The sequence below is a fragment of the Ciona robusta genome, chromosome 5, assembly GCF_009617815.1.
Source record: "Ciona robusta chromosome 5, ASM961781v2".
NCBI lineage: Eukaryota > Metazoa > Chordata > Ascidiacea > Phlebobranchia > Cionidae > Ciona > Ciona robusta.
In genome coordinates this window covers 265564-285514 of record NC_143239.1, presented here as the reverse complement: position 1 = coordinate 285514, position 19951 = coordinate 265564, and the positions used below count along the sequence as shown (strand labels likewise).

At 34.6% G+C, this 19951-nt stretch overlaps 1 protein-coding gene and 1 long non-coding RNA gene across 3 annotated transcripts; one reads left to right on the top strand and one right to left on the bottom strand.

Annotated features, from left to right (window-relative positions):
* Window positions 1–11279: 11279 nt before the first annotated feature.
* LOC149735243 (uncharacterized) lies at window positions 11280–16869 on the top strand. 2 transcript variants are annotated; one of them, XM_089878838.1, is made up of 9 exons: window positions 11280–11820; window positions 12389–12522; window positions 13144–13233; window positions 13764–13973; window positions 14521–14643; window positions 14750–14848; window positions 15098–15233; window positions 15441–16219; window positions 16424–16869. In XM_089878838.1, exons 1-9 carry the CDS (start codon window positions 11736–11738, stop codon window positions 16439–16441), a joined length of 1674 nt encoding a protein of 557 aa, XP_089734964.1. In that variant the 5' UTR covers window positions 11280–11735; the 3' UTR covers window positions 16442–16869. The 2 variants fall into 2 exon arrangements, with proteins under 2 accessions (XP_089734964.1, XP_089734963.1); XM_089878837.1 differs by having other exon boundaries at window positions 11479–11820; window positions 13764–13985.
* A 962-nt stretch (window positions 16870–17831) lies between these two features.
* On the bottom strand, window positions 17832–19911 carry LOC149735242 (uncharacterized). Its single transcript, XR_016385088.1, has 2 exons — window positions 19605–19911; window positions 17832–19038 (listed from the first exon to the last, which is right to left on the bottom strand). It is a non-coding gene; the product is annotated as an uncharacterized LOC149735242 (long non-coding RNA).
* Window positions 19912–19951: the final 40 nt, after the last annotated feature.

Sequence of the window (19951 nt, the reverse complement as noted above, 5' to 3'; positions counted from 1 at the left end):
TTTGTTCATTATTTAACGCATTTCTTGGTTCTGGACCTCACAGCTAGTGATGGTATACGGCTCCGGTGTCGCGATATATTCGTTCCAACTGAAAAATTCGTACCGGGCGCTATTGCGCATGCCCCAAAGACGCTACTGCACATGCGTAGTAGATCGAAAAAAACAGAATACGAGGTATATATTAAAAATACACCTGCTAAAAAATGTTCCGGGATAAAATGTTGCTAGACACATTTTGCACAGTTTCAAGCACAGAAATAAAAATAGAATAGAAAAAGAATAGAATCTCCAATGTCGGTAAACGAGAGAGATGATGATACTCTTTTTCTTTCGCAAGTCGTTCCCGTTTACTATTGTGGTCAATGAAATCCAGGGCGTTTTATGCAGTTTTTCTTCGTTTTTTGACTTAATTTAACTTAAAAAAATAAAAACTGTTCCGAAAGATATATAAATTTCTAAAAAAACGTTTGTTTGAACGTTTTTAATTAAATTTATTAAATAATTAATTTTCCTAAACCAGCGCGAAACTGTAAGCGTTAACCTACCAAATAGCTAAACTGGCCTAATAAACTAGAATAGTTGTTGTAGTTTTTAAAATAAACAGCTAAAACCTCCCAAAACCACTGTGCGCCTATCTTTTACAATGGAGACCAAGCGAAATGGGGACGGAATTGGCGGTCACGTGAACAGAAAAAAGAATACATCACGGTTTTGGGCAGTTGCGCGTTCTACTCTTTTTTTATTTCTGTGGTTTTAAGGTACATTTCTAGCATCTGCTGTATAGGGCAGTGCTCTTCAACCTCTTTTGGGTTGGTCAACCCCTAAACTTGTTGCGACGAACTCATGCACCCCTGATTGCTTTAACGTAACGTAAAACTAATGACATTTCGCAATATCCCCGTTGGTCTGACTACCTCAGACCAACGGTCTATACTAACTTTGCCTCAGACACCAGCTTTGCTGGTAATTCATAGTAATGAAATAAACACCCAAATCAATTCATTGTTACAGTTGACTGCTAGTATTGTTTAATTTTATCAAGCAAAGAAAAAAGTAGTTCGCATTTAGCATTGTTTATTAAGATCAACTAAGGCAAAGTTTTAGCTTGTGTATACACTAGCGCCGAACAACGGAATATAATACAGTTTGCGTGGTATCAAGCGGTCGCATAATTGCCTATCAATATGTACAGTTGCAGCAAATCGTGAGTGCTCTAGTCTGAACCATAGTGGACCTTTAAAAACAGTTGGGCACAACACTTGCAGCATTGTTTTGACGTACGATAAAGTCCAAAGTAGACCATACGTCACAGTGCTGCAAATTACGGAACTGGCGAAGTTTTAAATCAGTTTAAAATTTGATGTTTTTTGTCCGGCGCTGTGGCAAAGTGGTTATATAGCGGGCCTGTCTGTTACAAGAGGTACTTTGTTCAAGGCTCGTCGCTGCTACCATCGTGGGCGTATGTGTTCTTAACATAGCGAACTTAAATACAGGCCAGACCAACGTACGCACTATGCAAAAAACTGGAGGCCATTGTGCCGCATGGAAGGCTTTGTCTGTAACGTGACATTTTCATGACCAAGTCACCAATTATCACATATATGCATCTTCCAAGTGCTACCTTATTGCTAAGCGTCCATACAAACAAGCAAAGAATTCTCTAAATATATATAACTAATAATAATCTCTAAATACTTGCTAACAGCTAGTTAAAATCAATCTAATGAAAATAGAAAGAAACTGTTTATTAAACAGTGTAAGCATGGTGATGTATCAACTACGAAAAATATAAGCGAGAAAGTAACAATTAGGATAATTTTAATAATTTTTTCTTGCTTTCTCTTTGGCTGCGAGGTGTATACAAAAACGAATGATTATTAAAAAGAATGTTGCATAAGATAACTGCATGAGATTTTAAAACGTTAAAATTATAAAAGTCTGAAATGTTTAAAAGAATGCTACACAAAGATTTGCGACAAGTGAGTGGTGCAACATGGCGAAATAAAACATAAGAGTACACTACCCATTGACAGACGCAATCATTAGGAATGGTTAAGCCACCACGATTTAGATCTTTTAAAAAATTTCCATACTTTTGGTAATAGAAATATGTGTCATTAGCCATTTTATTTTTTCTAACAATATATCCAGATATATAGACCAATGCCATTTTAACGTCAACTTTAATAGAATTTTCCAATGAAGGTAGATTGTCAAATATTTCACAACCGTGCTCCTCCAGTTGATATGCACATTTGTCACAGCTGTGACTAGAGTTGTTTGCCTCATGGGCAAATGATTTATCCAATCGCAGCAAAAGCTTTGTTTTTATGATGCCAACTTTTTCAAATATTTGTTGTGTTGTCAAAAAATATGTTCCCCCTGTTCCCTGTCGCAGCTTTCCGAACTGTTTTTCTAACGGATCAGATGTAAACAATCCTAACATGACAAATCCATGCTTCTCAGTAGTCAGTAGGTGTTTAGACAATTCTACGAGGCCATTGCAGGTATGCCAGATGGCTTTCCCTGTGTCTTTCGTAAAATTTTTTGCACGTTTTCCAGAGTAAGAACACATTTGAAGAGCCATGTTTCCAAAGTTAAGCAGTTTTTGTAGATTCGCGTCATTTACATCTTTGATGACAGCACAGTTGTCATCCCGTCGGCGAATATCTTCATACGGACTATGAACGTTAACAATTTTCCAAAACTGCAGAACTTCTTTCAAAAATAACACCGTGTCGTTGGCATCTTTCATATTTGGATGATTTTTCAGAGCAGAAATAGTTTCATCTGAAAAAATTTGCAAACAAAATGAAACTTTTTGGCGCTCAATGGGGGTTGGATATGCAGCAACTTCAGTAACTCGTGACATTTTTACAATCTGCTCCTGCTCAAGTTTGTATAAATCTTTGATACATGACCACTTTGCAACTTTCTTATCAGGGTCCCCAGCAACAAAAAATTCCAACTCCTGACATTTGTCCGTAATCCAGTTGTTGCGGATGTTTTTTAAAAGATGGACAAAATCAAATAACAAAAAAGTACCATCAGTTGTACGCCACGGTTTCACACAATCAAACTTTTTAAACATTGATTGGTTGACTTTGTTACCATCCGATACAATTGCAATCACTTTTCCACCAAATCTTTTTATTGCTGACAATAAGGTCTGAGTTTGATGAAAGAGGAACTCAGCGTCAAGTGCTTTTGTTGGCAAAATTTTACATAAAAACTTGGGGCCACCAAACATGCAGACGACCATAAAGCTTAACACAGTGTTTGCAAGTTCATCGTTATCGGGTTTGTTTACAGCTTTCCCGAACAGTATCCCACCATGGTATTGTAGAGTGGATTTCACGTACACTTCATCCACCAGGAGAATACAGTTTCGTTGCCTGTCGTCAGGAAGATTGTTAAAAACGTTTTGTATATAAACTTCATCGGACAGATTTTTTGTGGTGGATGTAAGTCTCTTTAACGTGGTTATCCCAGGCAGTTCAAAATCTTCTCGTAGTCGTTGATAAGTTGTACGAGACAATGCAAAATATTCAAAAGCACGAACTATAGTTTCAACGGCATACTTTCTTTCTCCGATTGATTTTGTTCCCATTGCAAGCAACTGCTCTTCAATACATTTTTGTTTGTTTGCCTTTTTGTCTGTTAATTCACTGCAATGAAGAAATCGCAATGCCTCCTCAAGCTGGGACCATTTTTGTAGTGTTGTAACTCGAATGGTTGCGAGAGTTGTTATGGTACATTTAACACCTCCTTTGTAAGCATCGAAGTTAAATTGATCATAAATTTGTAAGGCAAACTTGGGCACTGAGGTACCAGGTGTATACTCCTTTGATTGCAATGTTATATTTTTAATATTTGACCCACTTGAGAAGGCTTCAAATAAGGTTACAGTCTTACTATATTTCTCTGAGACCTTGCAACAAAAATTGTCTTTTAGGGAGCTTAAGTCTGGTATCTTTTCATTTACACAAAATGTATTCATTTGATCTTCACCTTTGTTACGTTTTTCTGATAAGGACTTAGTGGTGGTACGAGGCTTCTTAATGCTATTCTTTGTAGGCAGTAGGCTTGGTAAAATATCTCCGAACACAGATGGAGCATTTTTCGGACGAAACTTTCCATAGTATTTGATTTTTTCATAATTAACAGGCCAGTGCCTCTCACAAACAACAGTATCTGTTTTATCCGGTGTATTGTCTCGTGGTATGATGGATAACCAAAGCTTTCGCTCAGCTTTACTCCTTGGCAGTCTAAATGTGCTTACTTTATGCTTTATGTTGTAATTACCTCTGCATCCTGTTACGCAACATTTGCGTGTCATTTTAACAATACTATTTGCTGTAATAATAATCTCTGTAGTAAAACTTGATAGCTATACCTGCAATATACGCTGACAGATTATTGACCAACTCACAACCAGTCAGCTATAAATACAGACCTATATATCTGTACAGACGTTATAGCATTAAATTCAGAACACTAGCATTGACATTGTAGATCTGTCATGTCGATACTCTCTTGACTATAGAGCCTATCGCAGTATCGCTTACTTACAAAATACCGATGACCTGACAGGTTAACTACATTTTATAGTGTACCGTAGACTACCGGTATCTTAAACTCATTAAAGCAGTCCAAATAATCGAAACTTTGCAGCTTAACACCTTCTGCCTTGTTATTTTGGACTACTGTAAACATTTCAAAACGTATTCAAATGTAATCGACGTATTATGCGTTCATAATAGGATAATGGTAAAATATCGACGTCACAATATATTTATGGAACTGTAGTAAATATCAGTCCATTGCATGGTGGCCTCCAGTTTTTTGCATACTGCGTACGTTGGTCTGGCCTGTATTTAAGTTCGCTATGGTTCTTAAGCAAGACACTTAACGGCAATTGTCAGTGGCCAGTAATGGGTTGTCCTTATTATACACAACAAAAAACTATGCAAAAAAATCACCTGGAAAGTAACATACATGGTAACTCGTAAGCCTGCACGAGATGTGTGAACGCCGGTGTTATAACGACTTTTCCTGCCACGCGAGCAAGTTACATTCATTCATTCATTCATTCATTCATTCATTCATTCATTCATTCTTTCTTTCTTTCTTTCTTTCTTTCTTTCTTTCATTCATTCATTCATTCATTCATTCATTCATTCATTCATTCATTCATTCTTTCTTTCTTTCTTTCTTTCTTTCTTTTCATTCATTCTTTCATTCATTCATTCATTCATTCATTCATTCATTCTTTCTTTCTTTCTTTCTTTCTTTCATTCTTTCTTTCTTTCTTTCTTTCTTTCATCCAATAGTTTCCAAACTGTGGTACGGTGTCTCCAGGTGGTAGCACCTTATTAAGCGAGCGCCCTTAACAAGATCATACCAAATGATCGCAAATGATCTTTTAGTGATTGTCATAGGCATTATTTTAATTTACATTAATTACGTAAACTCGGGGAGCGTGGCATTTCATGGTATATTTCCTACTGCAGTGGTTTCAAGCTTTTTTTAAACAGAAGCGTTGCTTTACCCACGTACAAAGTATTTTTGCAAACCTATATCTTTACTTACCCGCAAACGTTAAAAAGGCAAACATCCAACCTGTTTTCAAGCACTTGCAGGCTAAATAATCAAGGGGACAATCGCTAATATGACCAAAATAATCAACTGGGGAATTGCTATTATGTCGTAATCAATTGCCAGGTCAAACAATCGCTATTATGATGCAATGAATCCAGCACGTGTACATTCCTACTATTTTGTGATAAACATGCTGCGGCTGAGGAAAACATAGAAATATACAACAGTGCTACTTCTGGAACATATTTAGATTGTTTATTAAAGCCTGTTACCCTGTTTAATTTATAAATTACATATATTTTATATTTAACATGAATAACTTCGAAAAAGACAGTGCCAAGTTTGTGTTGCGAATTCCCGCCGAAGTTACCTTCAGTATAGATATAATGTTGCGGTTGTCCACACTAGGTGTCGATCGGGAATTGTTCTCTGGTTGGATACGGCGTGCGAGTCTCCTGACAATGTAAGTGTATAACGCTACCTCTTGGGTCTCTAAGTCGCTTGGGTCTCTGGGTCGCTTGGGTCTCTGGGTCTAATTCCAAATATTCTTTTAGAATATCTAGCCTCGATCATTAAGATGACTTGGCCAGTGTTAAGTATGTGTTGAAAAATAGAAATGACTCGAGAAGAATGAGTATATCTTTATTGTTGATTCCTATTGACGGTATATACAGTAGGGTGGGGGATGGTATGGGACACCTTTTCATTTTATCTTTTCATATCCTTTGGTAGTAAACAAAGAACAATTAAAAAATTATAAAACGTGCCCTCTCGACTTCCATATTCCGTTGTTTGTTGTTTAAAACACGATCAGGATATTTTTAATATTGTGTGCTTAAGGTGTCCCGTCTCCCCCCACCCTACTATAAGTATTGCATCAATGGGTATAATACTACTTATTCAATGTACCATGCATGTCTTGTAGAATGCTGTAACATGTCAGAGTTAGGCACTCCGTCATGAGTCACAGTCCAAATTCTTATCTTATTCAAATAGAATATAAATAACACGGTTAATTTATACAAGTAAAAGCATAGCTTAAAATGTAACTTCTCAAAGGGCGTTAAAAGAATTCAGTCCATATGCAACAACGTATACATACCTTGTGTTTCGAATATAACTCGGTCAATATTCTAGATAGAATTAATTTTGAATTACCGTTAGAATGGTATTATGAGATAAATGATATAAATGCAACCCTTTTCAATTTTGACCTGTAGTTAAGAAAATATCCGCAACCACGTGGCAAAGAAATCCAATTTTTGGACATAACTCGATGATAGGGTGGACGAGGATAGGAAACTTTGTCAAACGTGATTTTAAAAAAAATTCTTTTACCCCTCCTCCCAAAATTTATTGTTAATCACAAAAACAATATTATAGAATTATTTAACAGTATTATCAAGACATTAACGCGCGTCAAAGCCGATTTAGCAGTAGTAGAGCAAAGAAAAGAATATTCAAACTAGATTTTAAAAGCGTACCACAGCATTATTTCTGGTGATTTACTATAGTACAATGAGGGAAGATGAGACACTTAAACACATATTGCCAAATATTTCCAAAATCAAAATAGATGCCGTTTTTTGGATGATGCAACGAATTAGTACTACCACCCTTTATTAACTGACAACAATTTAAAAATATCTCGTCCGACAAAGTGTCTCATCTCCCCCCCACCCTACCATATGCAACTTGTGGTTAACCTACCGAAACTAACAACTTGTGCTATGCATGTATACATCTTCAAAGTGTGCAAAATATTTTATCCTATTTTATTTAACCATGGTAATGGATTGGTAATTCAAATTCGAAAACTACACATTACAAAAAATGATTCAGGGAGCAATCAAAATAAGCATCATATTATTATGCCTTTTCAGCATTTAAAAAATGTGTATTTGTTTAACATCGAAAACCGTGCACTTTGTTGGACCGTGAGTATATACTGTCAAACATTCTTTAATCTATATTCTATAACAATTATTTCTGTCTATCATCAAAAAGGTATCAGTAAAAGGAGGTTTTTAAAAGAGTCATCTTCCGAGTCCCCCCTTCACTTACCCTATATACTATATATTTTGATTTTTAAGTATTGGACAATATGTGCTTGACAATTTTACAGCACCAACGACCTGATAATTCTTTATTATAATTGGTAACTTATTGTTTGGTTCATTGCACATGAGTGTTAGTGGTACGAACATGCGTCAGGTACCTGCTGGATTATAACTATTGCATAGTTTGTTTGTTATTAATGTTTAACAGATTTAACGATGTCGTACACAGACTAGCTACTGACTGCGCAGGTATACTGCTGTGATTATATAGAGTTCCGCGATCTATTCGAATCAACTTTGTAATAACAATATAAATACAACAAGCATTAGTAAATAAATATGTTTAGACATGTCATCATGTCAGTTTCGAAAAGTATGAGTTTTTTCAGTTACAGCTGAACGTTTTATGATTCAGTGGATTGTTTTGCGTTTAGATCACCTATCACCACTTGATAGATTGTTAGTCTATTAAATATGACATAAGCCAGTCGTTAAGGTTTGAAATGATCCTGTATCTGTCCATACATTCCTATTGTAAATGACCAGTGTTTTGCGTCAATAATTAATTTCATTTTGCGATACCTCAAATAATTTGCTGACTTTACTTTTATTCTGCCTGGGTTTGTTGTGGGGTGTTTTGTTTATAAAGGTATCTGTAACTAAAGGCTATATTTTCAAACTGATTGTAAGTTACTGTGGGTTAGATTTAGCAGCTTGCTTTTGATAGATGCTGCCGTTCATTTTTGTAATGATTTAATCACTGTCGTTTGCCCTTAATTACGATTTGTTCGCTGTTTTATAAAATAGGATCGTGAGTATAATCAAAGGTATAACAAACATATTTTTTTAAAGTATGTAAAACTCACTCTGTGTTTTTTGTCTAGATTAACGTTTGAATAAACTGCCCGACTTCAGCAGCACTAAACTGTTTATTGACTCTATGCCATTTGGTTGCTGTATATATAGGTTTAATTGTAACACTGCAAACTAAACACGTTATGCTAAATGATGCGTCTTTTACAACATCTTTATTTGAGTGCAATCAAACGTTAGACATTTTTTCTCCGTAACAAAAACATCACCATCAAACTTGCAGCTATTACGTTTAAGACCTGTATTAACATTAATTGTTCGTATTAAGTGGAGGCTTGAGGAAGATTGGGCACTGTGTGAGACAAGAATATTTTAATTTTGCTTTTACGAACCCCCATTTAATGATAATATTAAACAGAAAACAGTACTCTTGAACAGGTAAAAAATGTGTAATAGTAAAAGGCTAATTTTAAATACTCGCTTAATCATAGTAAAGCCGATGAAATTCTGTAGTTTGGGGGTGTGAACTTAAGCTAGTTTTATAGCTCCCTAAAAAAACTTGAATATTTGATTTCGTCAGATTATCTGCAAGTTGCAGAATTCTTTTAGAGAAATATTTCAATTTTTTATCCCGTCTACCCCCCAACGTTGTAGATTTGTGTTTTTTTTAAGTTCTGCTATTAATTACATAGTTTATAAAGTATTTTTTTAAAGTTATCATATGGTTATTTAAAGTTATTGTATACTGATATAATATTAAAATATTATATGAAAAATATTATCGAAATTCAGTCATTTGCACTTGGAGATAATTTTTGAGAAGTGTTGCTTGTGCGATAAATAGTGTAGCAGTACCCAATTTGTCTTAAAAAATGTAAACTTTATTAATAGTTATTGTCAATGTTCTGTTGTTACAAGTTTATATACATTTGTAGGATACAATATTTATCAATTAATGTTTCAACAATTTTCTTTATCAAACAATACCAAGTAGAAGGAAAAGAAAAAGAATTTGTATGATGGGGTTTCAAAGCGTACACTATTATTTGGTGTTATTTACGTGTATTCCTATAATAATAAATTTACTTACTAAACAAAATTAACAATTATAAACTGTACCACCTCGCCCTATGTGTTTTCGAATTTGTAAAATTACACCTGTTGTGCGAATCGCTATATAACTTCTCGTGTGTATTATTATATGTTTTAAATTTGTTAAAGTTGTTGTAAAATAATAAAGTAATGATAGTACCATGTCGTGGTAACACCCAAAAACCGTTATGTATTTTAAATTTGAAAATATTGGACAATACAGGATTACGTGTACCATCTTCCCCCACTCTACCACTATATGACGTTTTTTCTGGTGATACCACCAATAAGTATTACCCTACCTTCATTATTTGACAACATTTCGACAAAGTATATTAAACACACACCAGGGAATACTTAGCGATTTGATAGCAGGCAAGGAAAGATAAGACTGTTCAAAATCTTTGTGGTTTTTACAAAACTAAAGTTAATTTTATGAGCCAAAATCCAACCCTACAAAATATTTGAACTTACTTTTATTAAACTACGACATTGGGTTGAAGATTCAAACTCTCAAACTACAAACATTTCGGCAGTTTTAATCTAACTCAGCGAGCATTCAAAATGAGCATATTACTATTGTGCTTTTTTTCAGCCAAGTATATTGTGTTCGATTAACACCGAGTTTTATAACAATGGTAATCGCCTTTAGCGCCCGCTTCGTTGGATCATGAAAATACTGTCAAACATAACTGTTACATTTGTTTTCGTCTATTACCAAATGGGTACTCGTAAAAGATAAAAGTGTACCAACCTACCACAGTTTGACTAAAAAATATGTGTGACCACCATCCACAGAAATAAAAATAGAGTAGAACACGCAACTGCCCAAAACCGTGACATATTCTTTTTTTTCCATTTAGGTGACTGCCAACTCCGCACCCATTTCGCTTGGTCTGCATTGTAAAAGATAGGCGCACAGTGGTTTTGGGGGGTTTTAGCTGTGTATTTCAAAAACTACACCAACTATTCAAGTTTATTAGGCCAGTTTAGTTGTTGGTAGATTAACGCTTGCAGTTTACCACTTGTCTAGGGAATTTAATTTTTTAATAAATTTAATTAAAAACCTTGAAACAAACGGTTTGTTAGAAATATATATTAGAAAATAGTTGTTTTACCTTATAATTTTCCATTGACTACAATAGTAAACGGGAACGACCCGCGAAAGAAGAAGAGTGTATCAACCTTTCTCCTTTGCCGACATTGGAGATGCGCGTTCTATTCTTTTTAAACACGTTATTGAACACGTTGGTGGTCATATAGATCGTTGTTTTTTGCGCGACTTTTTCCGCACTTATCTCAATTCCTAATTCTAGCGTTTACACTTTATTCTCTTGATTGAAATCAAATCATAATATATATTTATAATTTTTAGACTAAATTTTTAGATTTGAAAGCTCATGATTAGCGATTTATTAACGACTACCTTTCTCATGTACTTTAACATAGCGAAAACACTGTCTGGAAATTTAGGAGGGCACGTGTTGGTAAGATAAGAAATCCACAAAACGATTCACGACTGAACCAACTATTACCATTTAAGTAGAAATTAAATTTGGTAGTAAAATTATCAATTAATACTATGCTAATTAGTTTTAAACGTGTTTACGCATTAGATTTTTGATCTCTTGTTTTTATTTCCGTGCCACCAACGTGCTCAGTAATTCAAAACATAAGTTCCTTTTAGGGAAACCACCTATACAGAAAACCAGTTTAAAGTTATTGTTTATTTTGAATTACTGAATTATAAAGTAATAAATGAATGTAACTTCACTAACTTGCTTTATCCTCGCGTCACCGGAAAATGACAGTTGTTATAACACAGGTGTTATGTTTCTACGAGTTACCATAAATGTAGGGGTGATTTGTGGGTGATGGTTTTTTGGAACGTTTTGTGTATAGCTGAGTAGCTGACAATTTAGAAAACCTATTAGTGACCACTTGGTTAGACCAACTGTCGTTCAGTTTCTTGCCCAAGGACACATACGGCCACAATAATAGTAATGACGAGTCTTGAACCCATAACTTATGGGTTAGAAGCAAGCCAGCACCAACAGTGCCACGGCGCCGAACAAAACTGCTTTCGACTTGTTTAGATAAGTAGTCACAACTTCATAAGACTAAACAATCTTAAAAATCACAGGCTGTTTAATTGGAATCAAGAGTATTATGGCTGAAACTGGTAATGCCCCGGAAAATAATTCAGAGACACATACTTCTGTGAGTCTTGGAGTAGAAAAGAAGGAAGTTCTAGGTGCGTTTTGTTTAAAAACAAATTTTGTTTATGTGGTTCTCTTGTTCGTCATGTTTGGTTGTTGAAATTTGACATTCACCATATGCTAACATTTGCCAAGTACTCATGGGTAAATTAATGTGACCTATTTATTCTTGCGAGGCCAAGCACACCCATCGTTATAACACGAGTGTCTAAGTACATTTTAGGATTTATTGGGTGCCAAAAAAATGTACTTTTGGAAAATGTATTAATGACTGTTGGGCTGGGGTAACTAGTGTTAAGTGTCGTGCCCTCCTATGTTTACAATGGTCAAAGCATTTTAAAAACGACATTCCATAGATAAGAGGTTTTGCTGAAGCCACTGTGTGTACTTTGTATAAATGTGTTTAACATGTTTAATGAGTTGGATAAATTGTCATTAAGTTCTCCTCACATTGACAATAAGAGAAGCCTTTAGCTTTGAAACTGGTATCCTACGACAATGCATTTTCTCTAACAATTGTGCTTAAGCATACAGCTCCTAATGTGATACATAGAATCGGAATTTACACAAAAATGCTAATTTAAACTGTTTTTTTGGCATCAGATGCAACAACACCTGATCCTGGAGACCGATTCCGTGGAAACGGTTCAAGTTTTAAAGCAAAACTTATTGGTGTTGATGATGTGCCTGATTCAAGAGGAGACCAAATGTGCCAGGAATCCATACTTAAACTTAAGGTTTGCTATTTCTTTTGTAGTTTCTTGTCAGCCATATATATATAAAAAAGTTAAAAAATACAAAAAAATAATTGTATACCTACAAAGTAACATACATGGTAACTCCTAAGCTAACACAAAGTGTGTTATCACCCGTGTTATAACCACTGTCCTTTTCCGACCATGCGAGGATAAAGTAAGTTACATTTATTCATTTATTCAATGTCGGTGAGTCGGTGACTTTATTCCTTAATACCAGAGTCCGTATATAAACATGAGTTATTTCACGTCGCTCATAGAAATCACATAGCACACAGCAGATGGGGCTAAATTGATCATAGACATAATATAAATATGTACATGTATAGCTAAATTTATTCTATTTAATGTTTTTAATACAATTCGGGATGCATATAAAATAAAACAAATTTTTAAGTAGTTGTGTAGATTTATTAAAGCTTAAAAGTGGCTTGCAGTTTTTGAGTCCTATGAATAAACTGTGACTAAGTAGAAAAATATGTTTAAAAATTCCCGTTGCTAGGGTAAATAATCGGTGAAATTAGCCTCATTTTGCTTGCCCTGTAAGATAAATAACTCATGTTTATACACGGACTCTGCTTAATACCAACTTTTTTTACACAGGCGGTTGTTAAAGCCTCTGGTCAACACAAAACAAAGATTATCGTAAATGTTTCATTAGCTGGTTTAAAAATTATTGACATTTCAACAGGGGTAAGTTATAATTATTAAAATTTTAATTAAAACCGCTTTATTTCTTGTAGGGTATAAAATTTTTATTTGGTACAGATAATGTGACTGAGTAGTTAGGACACCTGCCTCTAGCCCAGAAAATGTGGGTTTTTGGCCTTAAAGCTGCTACAAATAGAAGCATATGCATCCTTAAAAAAGACACTTAATAGTAAATGTTCAAATTCAGTGGTTTCAAGTGAAAATTGTCACATATACATAAACAAAATTCTAAATTGAAAATATAATATTCTACAAAGTTACACATGTGGTAACTTGTAAGCCGACATAAGGTGTATGAAATAGAACACCTGTGTTATTTCAATTGTGGTTGCCCTGCCAAGCAAGAAAAAAAAAATTTTTGTTGCAACACTTGTTGTCATAGTTAGCATTCATGTACAACGTATTTACACTTTGAAAGCTGTTTTTACCTGTGAAATAGGTATAACAGTGACATCAACATTCTTCTCAACGTAATATAGAAGTTAAACATTTCAATTCACAATACTACACAGACAATATTACATACCCACCCTGTGCATCGTATCTCATTTATTGCACGCGATCTCACGGATCGCCGAGCATTCGGTTACATCTTTGGAGTAGAAACGGGAAAGCATCAATTTTTCGGGATCAAAACAGCGAAAGCAGCAGAAACTTTGGTTCTGACATTGCGGGATTTATTTCAAGTTGTGTATGATATGAAGAAGAAGGAGATGGAGGAGGTAAATAATACAGTAAGTCAAAGTTGTATAAATAACATATAAACATTATAAAGTACACTTTGGTGCTCCCTTATTTATCCTTGTGTTGTGAATTCAAAATGTTATTAATTTTGTATCATTTTGGCAAGTTGTGGGTGATTTTCTGCCTCTAACACAGAGGTTTTGGGTTCAAGATTTGTTGCCACTGCCATGGAAGTCAGGGTGTATCTTGGGCAAGACACTTAACGACGATTGCTCCAACTGAGTAGTCATTAATTGGTTGTTTAAATTGTCGGCTATACACAAAAACACAATTACCCACAAAGTTACATATCTATGTGGACATGTTGTAACTCATAAGCTGGCACGAGGTGTATGAAACAGAACATCTGTATTACAATAACTGTCGTTTTTTGACCACGAGAGGATAAAGCAAGTTACATTTATTCAATTATTCTATTAATCTGGTATTGAATAGTTTTATCAATGCTGTTCTAGGTATGACAAGTAGATTATTTAGAGTAATACTTCCACTTTCATATTTCGCCAAGACTAAAATTTTCCACAGAAACAAGATCAATCAGAGGAAGTATATGCAGTGCCAAGTAACCGACCAATCAACCATGTAGATCAACCTCCACAAAACAATGACATTGTAAATCTAAAACAAGAACTCCATAATATACATCAAGTATGTTGCATAGCTTCCTTTTAGAATTAAATAAAATGACAGTATGGTACTTATAAGCTACCACTCAATATTTATGGATTGTCTTTTACAATTACTTTGTACTTAGATGTCAGAACTGGATGCATTTAATCCATGGCCAGATAATGTACCAACATCTCCCGACACACCGGTGGCCCCGAGTGCTGAACCAGACATGTTTGGAATGGTAAGTTCCTCCAATTTCAGTTTTTATGGCATATTTTGGAGGGGTTGGGTTTTGTACTTGCTGGATCAATAAAATATTTTAATTGGACTACTCAAAACAAACACTTTCCATTTAATAAGAAAGGTTAAAATTTTTCTTATCAGGGTAGTATTGGTGTAGAATGCTTGTCATGCTAACTTTGATATACCTAATCATGACACAACTTTTGATAAGAATTATGTAAACAGATACAACTTATAATTGTTACAGAGTGACCCAAATGTTCCAAAACGAAACGCATCTTACAGTAATGACTTGGAAGCTCTAAGTCTTAATGCTGTTCAACCAGCTCCCAATCCTGGTGCAAAATTAACGAAGGACCAAATACTTGCAAGCTTTCAACAAGGTAGTTACCATCTGATATATGTATGTAGCCACAATGAATGAATGAATGTAACTTGCTTTATTTCGGCATGGCCAGAAAACACCTTGTGTCAGCTTATGTGTTACCACAAGTAAACTTTCCACAAACTTTCTGGGTAGTTGTTTTTTTTATTGTATTTATTCATCTATATATTTTATGGCTGACAATTTAGACATGATGCACTTACAGGCAATGCACAACAAAATCCAGCTCAATTCTTCAACGTTCAGCAACAACAACCTGTATTTAGTGTACAGCAACAACAACAACAACAGCAACAACCTGTGTTTGGTGTACAACAACAACAACAACAACAACAACCTGCATTTGGTGTACAACAACAACAAAATCCTGCTTATGGTATTCAACAAAGCATGTATGCGGGTCAAAAAGCTGGTAACCTTTCCATGCCATCTCAACCATACGCACAACCAGCAGTTGCACCAGCTTTCCCATCAGGTCCAGCACCTAACATACCAGTTCGCACAGGAGCCATGCAACCCCCTAATTTCTCAGTTCAAGGTGGAGCTCCACAGAATCCATTCGGTGATCCTTTTTTGTCTAGCCCTGATCCAATCTTAGCACCTGTCAATCAAATCCCAGATTCTCTTAATCCGCAAGCGGATAAGAAAGATAAACCAGATCCATTTGCAAGTCTCATTCCAGGCATGGGCTCATCTGCTGCATCAAACAAGAAAGATATGTTTAAAAATTTCCAAATGTCCAAACCAGCCCCTCCACCACGCAGCAATGAATCAGTATCCCCCAACTTTGACAGTTATCTTCGTAACTCTGTTGGAGGTGTTCCAGTAGACACAGATGGGTTAACTGCCCCAACACCGACACCCAGAACAAACATAGGAGCACCGATCACAAATTCTAACTCAGTGCCTGACTTTCAGAATGATCCTTTTGCATCTATAAATTCAACGCTTACTAATGGAAGTCAAGACTTGTTTATGAATCAGGTAAAAATCTTAGTTTTTATTTGTAAGACTAATTATGAGTATTTCTGCAAATATCTTTAAACACTGGGATTAGATAGGACGTTTTTTTATATATTTAATTGCACTTAGTATGTATGCTGCCCCATTTAAATATTGGTTTAGGTCTACTAATGTTTGTGTATAGTTTATATTTTAACATAATATTAATATCAATGATTTTTTCAGAATTCTCTATTTGAATAAAGAATTACTGCTGAATGAAATAAAATGGTAGGAACTTGGAGTTCGTTCAGTTTTTGTGCAATATTTGTAAATTTTGATTCATGTTTCAACATAAAAAAAACATTAACATTGCAGTGGTCTAATCCCTGCACAGTGCCAACTTTGTAACGTTAGGTTTATATTAAGACATACTGTAGTGTTAAACTTTGTACATTTCTTTATGCTAATAATTTTACTTTTACATTTAATTTTAACACACTGAAATACTTGAATATGTTATCGTGCAATGAGCATATATGCACTTATATTATTGTATTGTTTCAGTGTAAAAAATGATTATGTTTCATTAATTTTATGTTATTTTCTTTAGTTTTAAAGTAATTATTTAATTTGTCGTCAACAATGCATTCAAATTTATTCACGATGCTCAAAAATAGGAATTTAGCTGATACTTTTGTTGTTGGTAATAATGATAAGTATACATAGGAAACTTCTAAGACCTAGGTGATCCTAGTATGTAGTATACAGAACAAAAAAGACTAGCAATCATTTGATCATTTATAATGATGCCACAATCTCCAAATTTGAACATTCTACTAAATAAAGTTTAAGCAGATTACATTCATATAATAAAATTTATAATCCTTTCAAATAATATTAAAATTCAACATGTTGTAGAGCTACTTTATACCGAAATTGATAAAAAGAGCTGTCAATTATTTATAATTCCCGCACTGAACTATACAGAATATATTTAATATGCATAAAGAGCTCGGTGTCCTGATATATTCCGACCGATGTATTTGTACCGGGCGCCATTGCGCATACGCCCTGACGCTACTGCGCTACGCAGTAGGTCGGAACAAATACAATGACCATGAATGAATGAATGTACTTACTCTATCTCGCGTGGCCGGAAAACGACAGTCGTTAAACACGAGTGTTAATACACCTCGTGCCAGCTTAAGAGTTACCATGTATAGTAGGGTGGGGGAAAATGGGACACTTTGTCAGACGAGACTTTTTTTTAATTTTCTTTTTACGGACCCCCATTTAATGATAATCAGGAAAATAAGGTTACAGAATTATTCGACAGTATTATTACGACTTATAAAACGCCCGTCAAAGCTGATTACTGTTTTTAAATATTAAAAAAATATGTAAAATAGAAACAGTATACTTTAAACAGCTGAAAAAAATGCAAAATAGTAAGGTGCTATTTTTTAATGCTCGCTAAATCATAGTAAAGTCGATGATTTTTTTAGTTTGCGTGTGCGAACGTTTGAACTATAGTTTCATAGCTTCATAAAACAACCTTGAATGTTTCGTACAGTTTGATTTTGTCTCATAAAACTAGTTTTGGTTTTGTAAAAAAACACTGAGATATAATTAGCATGAAGAAAATAGGCAGGGGTCAATGTGACTTTAATTTGAGATAAAAACAACAAAAAAAATATTGGTTTAACATTACATATATGAAGTTTACATAGCAAAGAAACTAGCACAGTCTGTTAAACTCGGTAGGTTAACTACAAGTTGCAGAATACTGCTAATGTAAATATATTTCAATTTAGAGTCCCATCTTCCCCCACATTGTAGTTTTTTATGTTTTCATTGCCAAACTTTAAAAGGTTTGCTTTTAGATTTTGTTTGTGTTTCCTTTTTGTGGAAAGACGTTAAACAGCTTCTTATATTTACCTTACCAAACATATTTTGAAAAATATATATAAATTTACCCGCATCAAAAGACCAAAATGTCACAAATCAATTGCTTCTTATTCTATTTTTGAACCCATGAATTTGTTTTTAGGCCCAAAAACATGAATTTTCCCTATATCCACTGTATAATTTAAAGGGCCTAAACACACCCCAAATGTACTTCGCTTTAATCAATAGAGTGTGTTTTTCTAATTCCAACGACACCTTACTTGTTTTAATCGGTTCTGTATAACCAAAGATATTCCAGCTCAAACACCGTGAAATTCAAAAAACTGATTTGAAAGTTGCGTGGCGAAAAAAATTGAGAAGTGTACTACCCACGTGACAATCACGTCACAAAATTGTTGAAGCGTGGCCGCTCTCATTCAGAAAGACGAGAGGCAGTGTTTTCAGCGAAAAACGAGAGAACAAAAAAAGCGCAAAAAAGGAACAAAAAAAAGGCAGGTTCCGCTTTTACGAATGAATCAGTCACTAACTAGTACGTTCCTACGTCACAATCACGGAGCTCGTAGTAAAAAAAAGATAGCGCTAGAGATCACTGTTTGAGGACGAATATCTCCGCCTATACTGGACCAATTTTAATCAGCAAAGTATTTTTGGAATCAATAAAACGGTCGCTTTATGAATTTACCATAAAAAATAAAAGTGACGTGGGGTGTGTTTAGGCCCTTTAAGACACAAATTGCCGTAAAATTTGTCTTTTACGTAACAATGGGATGTCACACTCGGTATTTTTATGGCTCTGTATATGACCACTTACGTGCTCAATAAGCCTAATAGGAATCCTGTCGCTGGTGGGTGGTGGCCATTAAGTTTTTGTCTCAAAATATTCCTTTGGTCTCCCACCCACTGGAATAAATTCCGCGACCAGGATCTGGTGCTCATAGAGTTGAACGATTCTTGGTAAGAAACACAGTAAGGATCAGACTCCGTATATAAACATGAGTTATTTCATCACCATAAAAATCTTACAGGGCAACCAAATGAGGCTAATATAGCCGATTGTTTACCCAAGCAACGGGAATTTTTAATCCTATTTTTTAGCCTAATCGAAGTTTATTCATAGAACTCAAAAACTGCAAGTCTTTTTTAAGCTTAAATAAATCTACACAAGTACTTAAAAATTTGTTTTCTTTATATGCATCCCATATTTGTATTAAAAACACAAAATAAAATAGGTTTAGCTCTCTATATAAAGATTTATATTATGTCTATGTTCAATTAAGCCCCATGTTTTTATATACGGACTCTGGTAAGTACCTGGTGTTGCAAAAATGTAAGAGACAAAAACTTTAAGCAGCTGTTGTATTAAGACAAATTCAATTTTCGGAACAAATTTATCACAACACCAGATACCGTGTACAGGCCACAGAAATAAAAAATTTAATTATTTAATAAATTTAATTAAAAACCTTCAAACAAACGGTGTGTTGGAAATATATATATTAGAAAATAGTTGTTTTACCTTTTGACTTTAAATTATGTCAAAAGTCGAATAAAAACTACATAAAACGCCCTTGATTCCATTGGCTAGAATAGTAAACGGAAACGACCCGCAAAGGAGAGAGAGTATATCATGCTCTCTTATTTGCCGCCATTAGAGATGCGCGTTCTACTAATTATTTTCTGTGGTACAGGCACATTTATTCATTAACTACGTCAAAAATTGTTATATAAGATTTCTATTAGTCACACCACTAGTCATAGATGTATATGATATCTATGCCACTAATCGATCACGTGAACGAGTTTAACATTAAATCAAGCTGTAGGAGAATTGTTTAGGAGAGCATTAATACTGAACTTATTCTT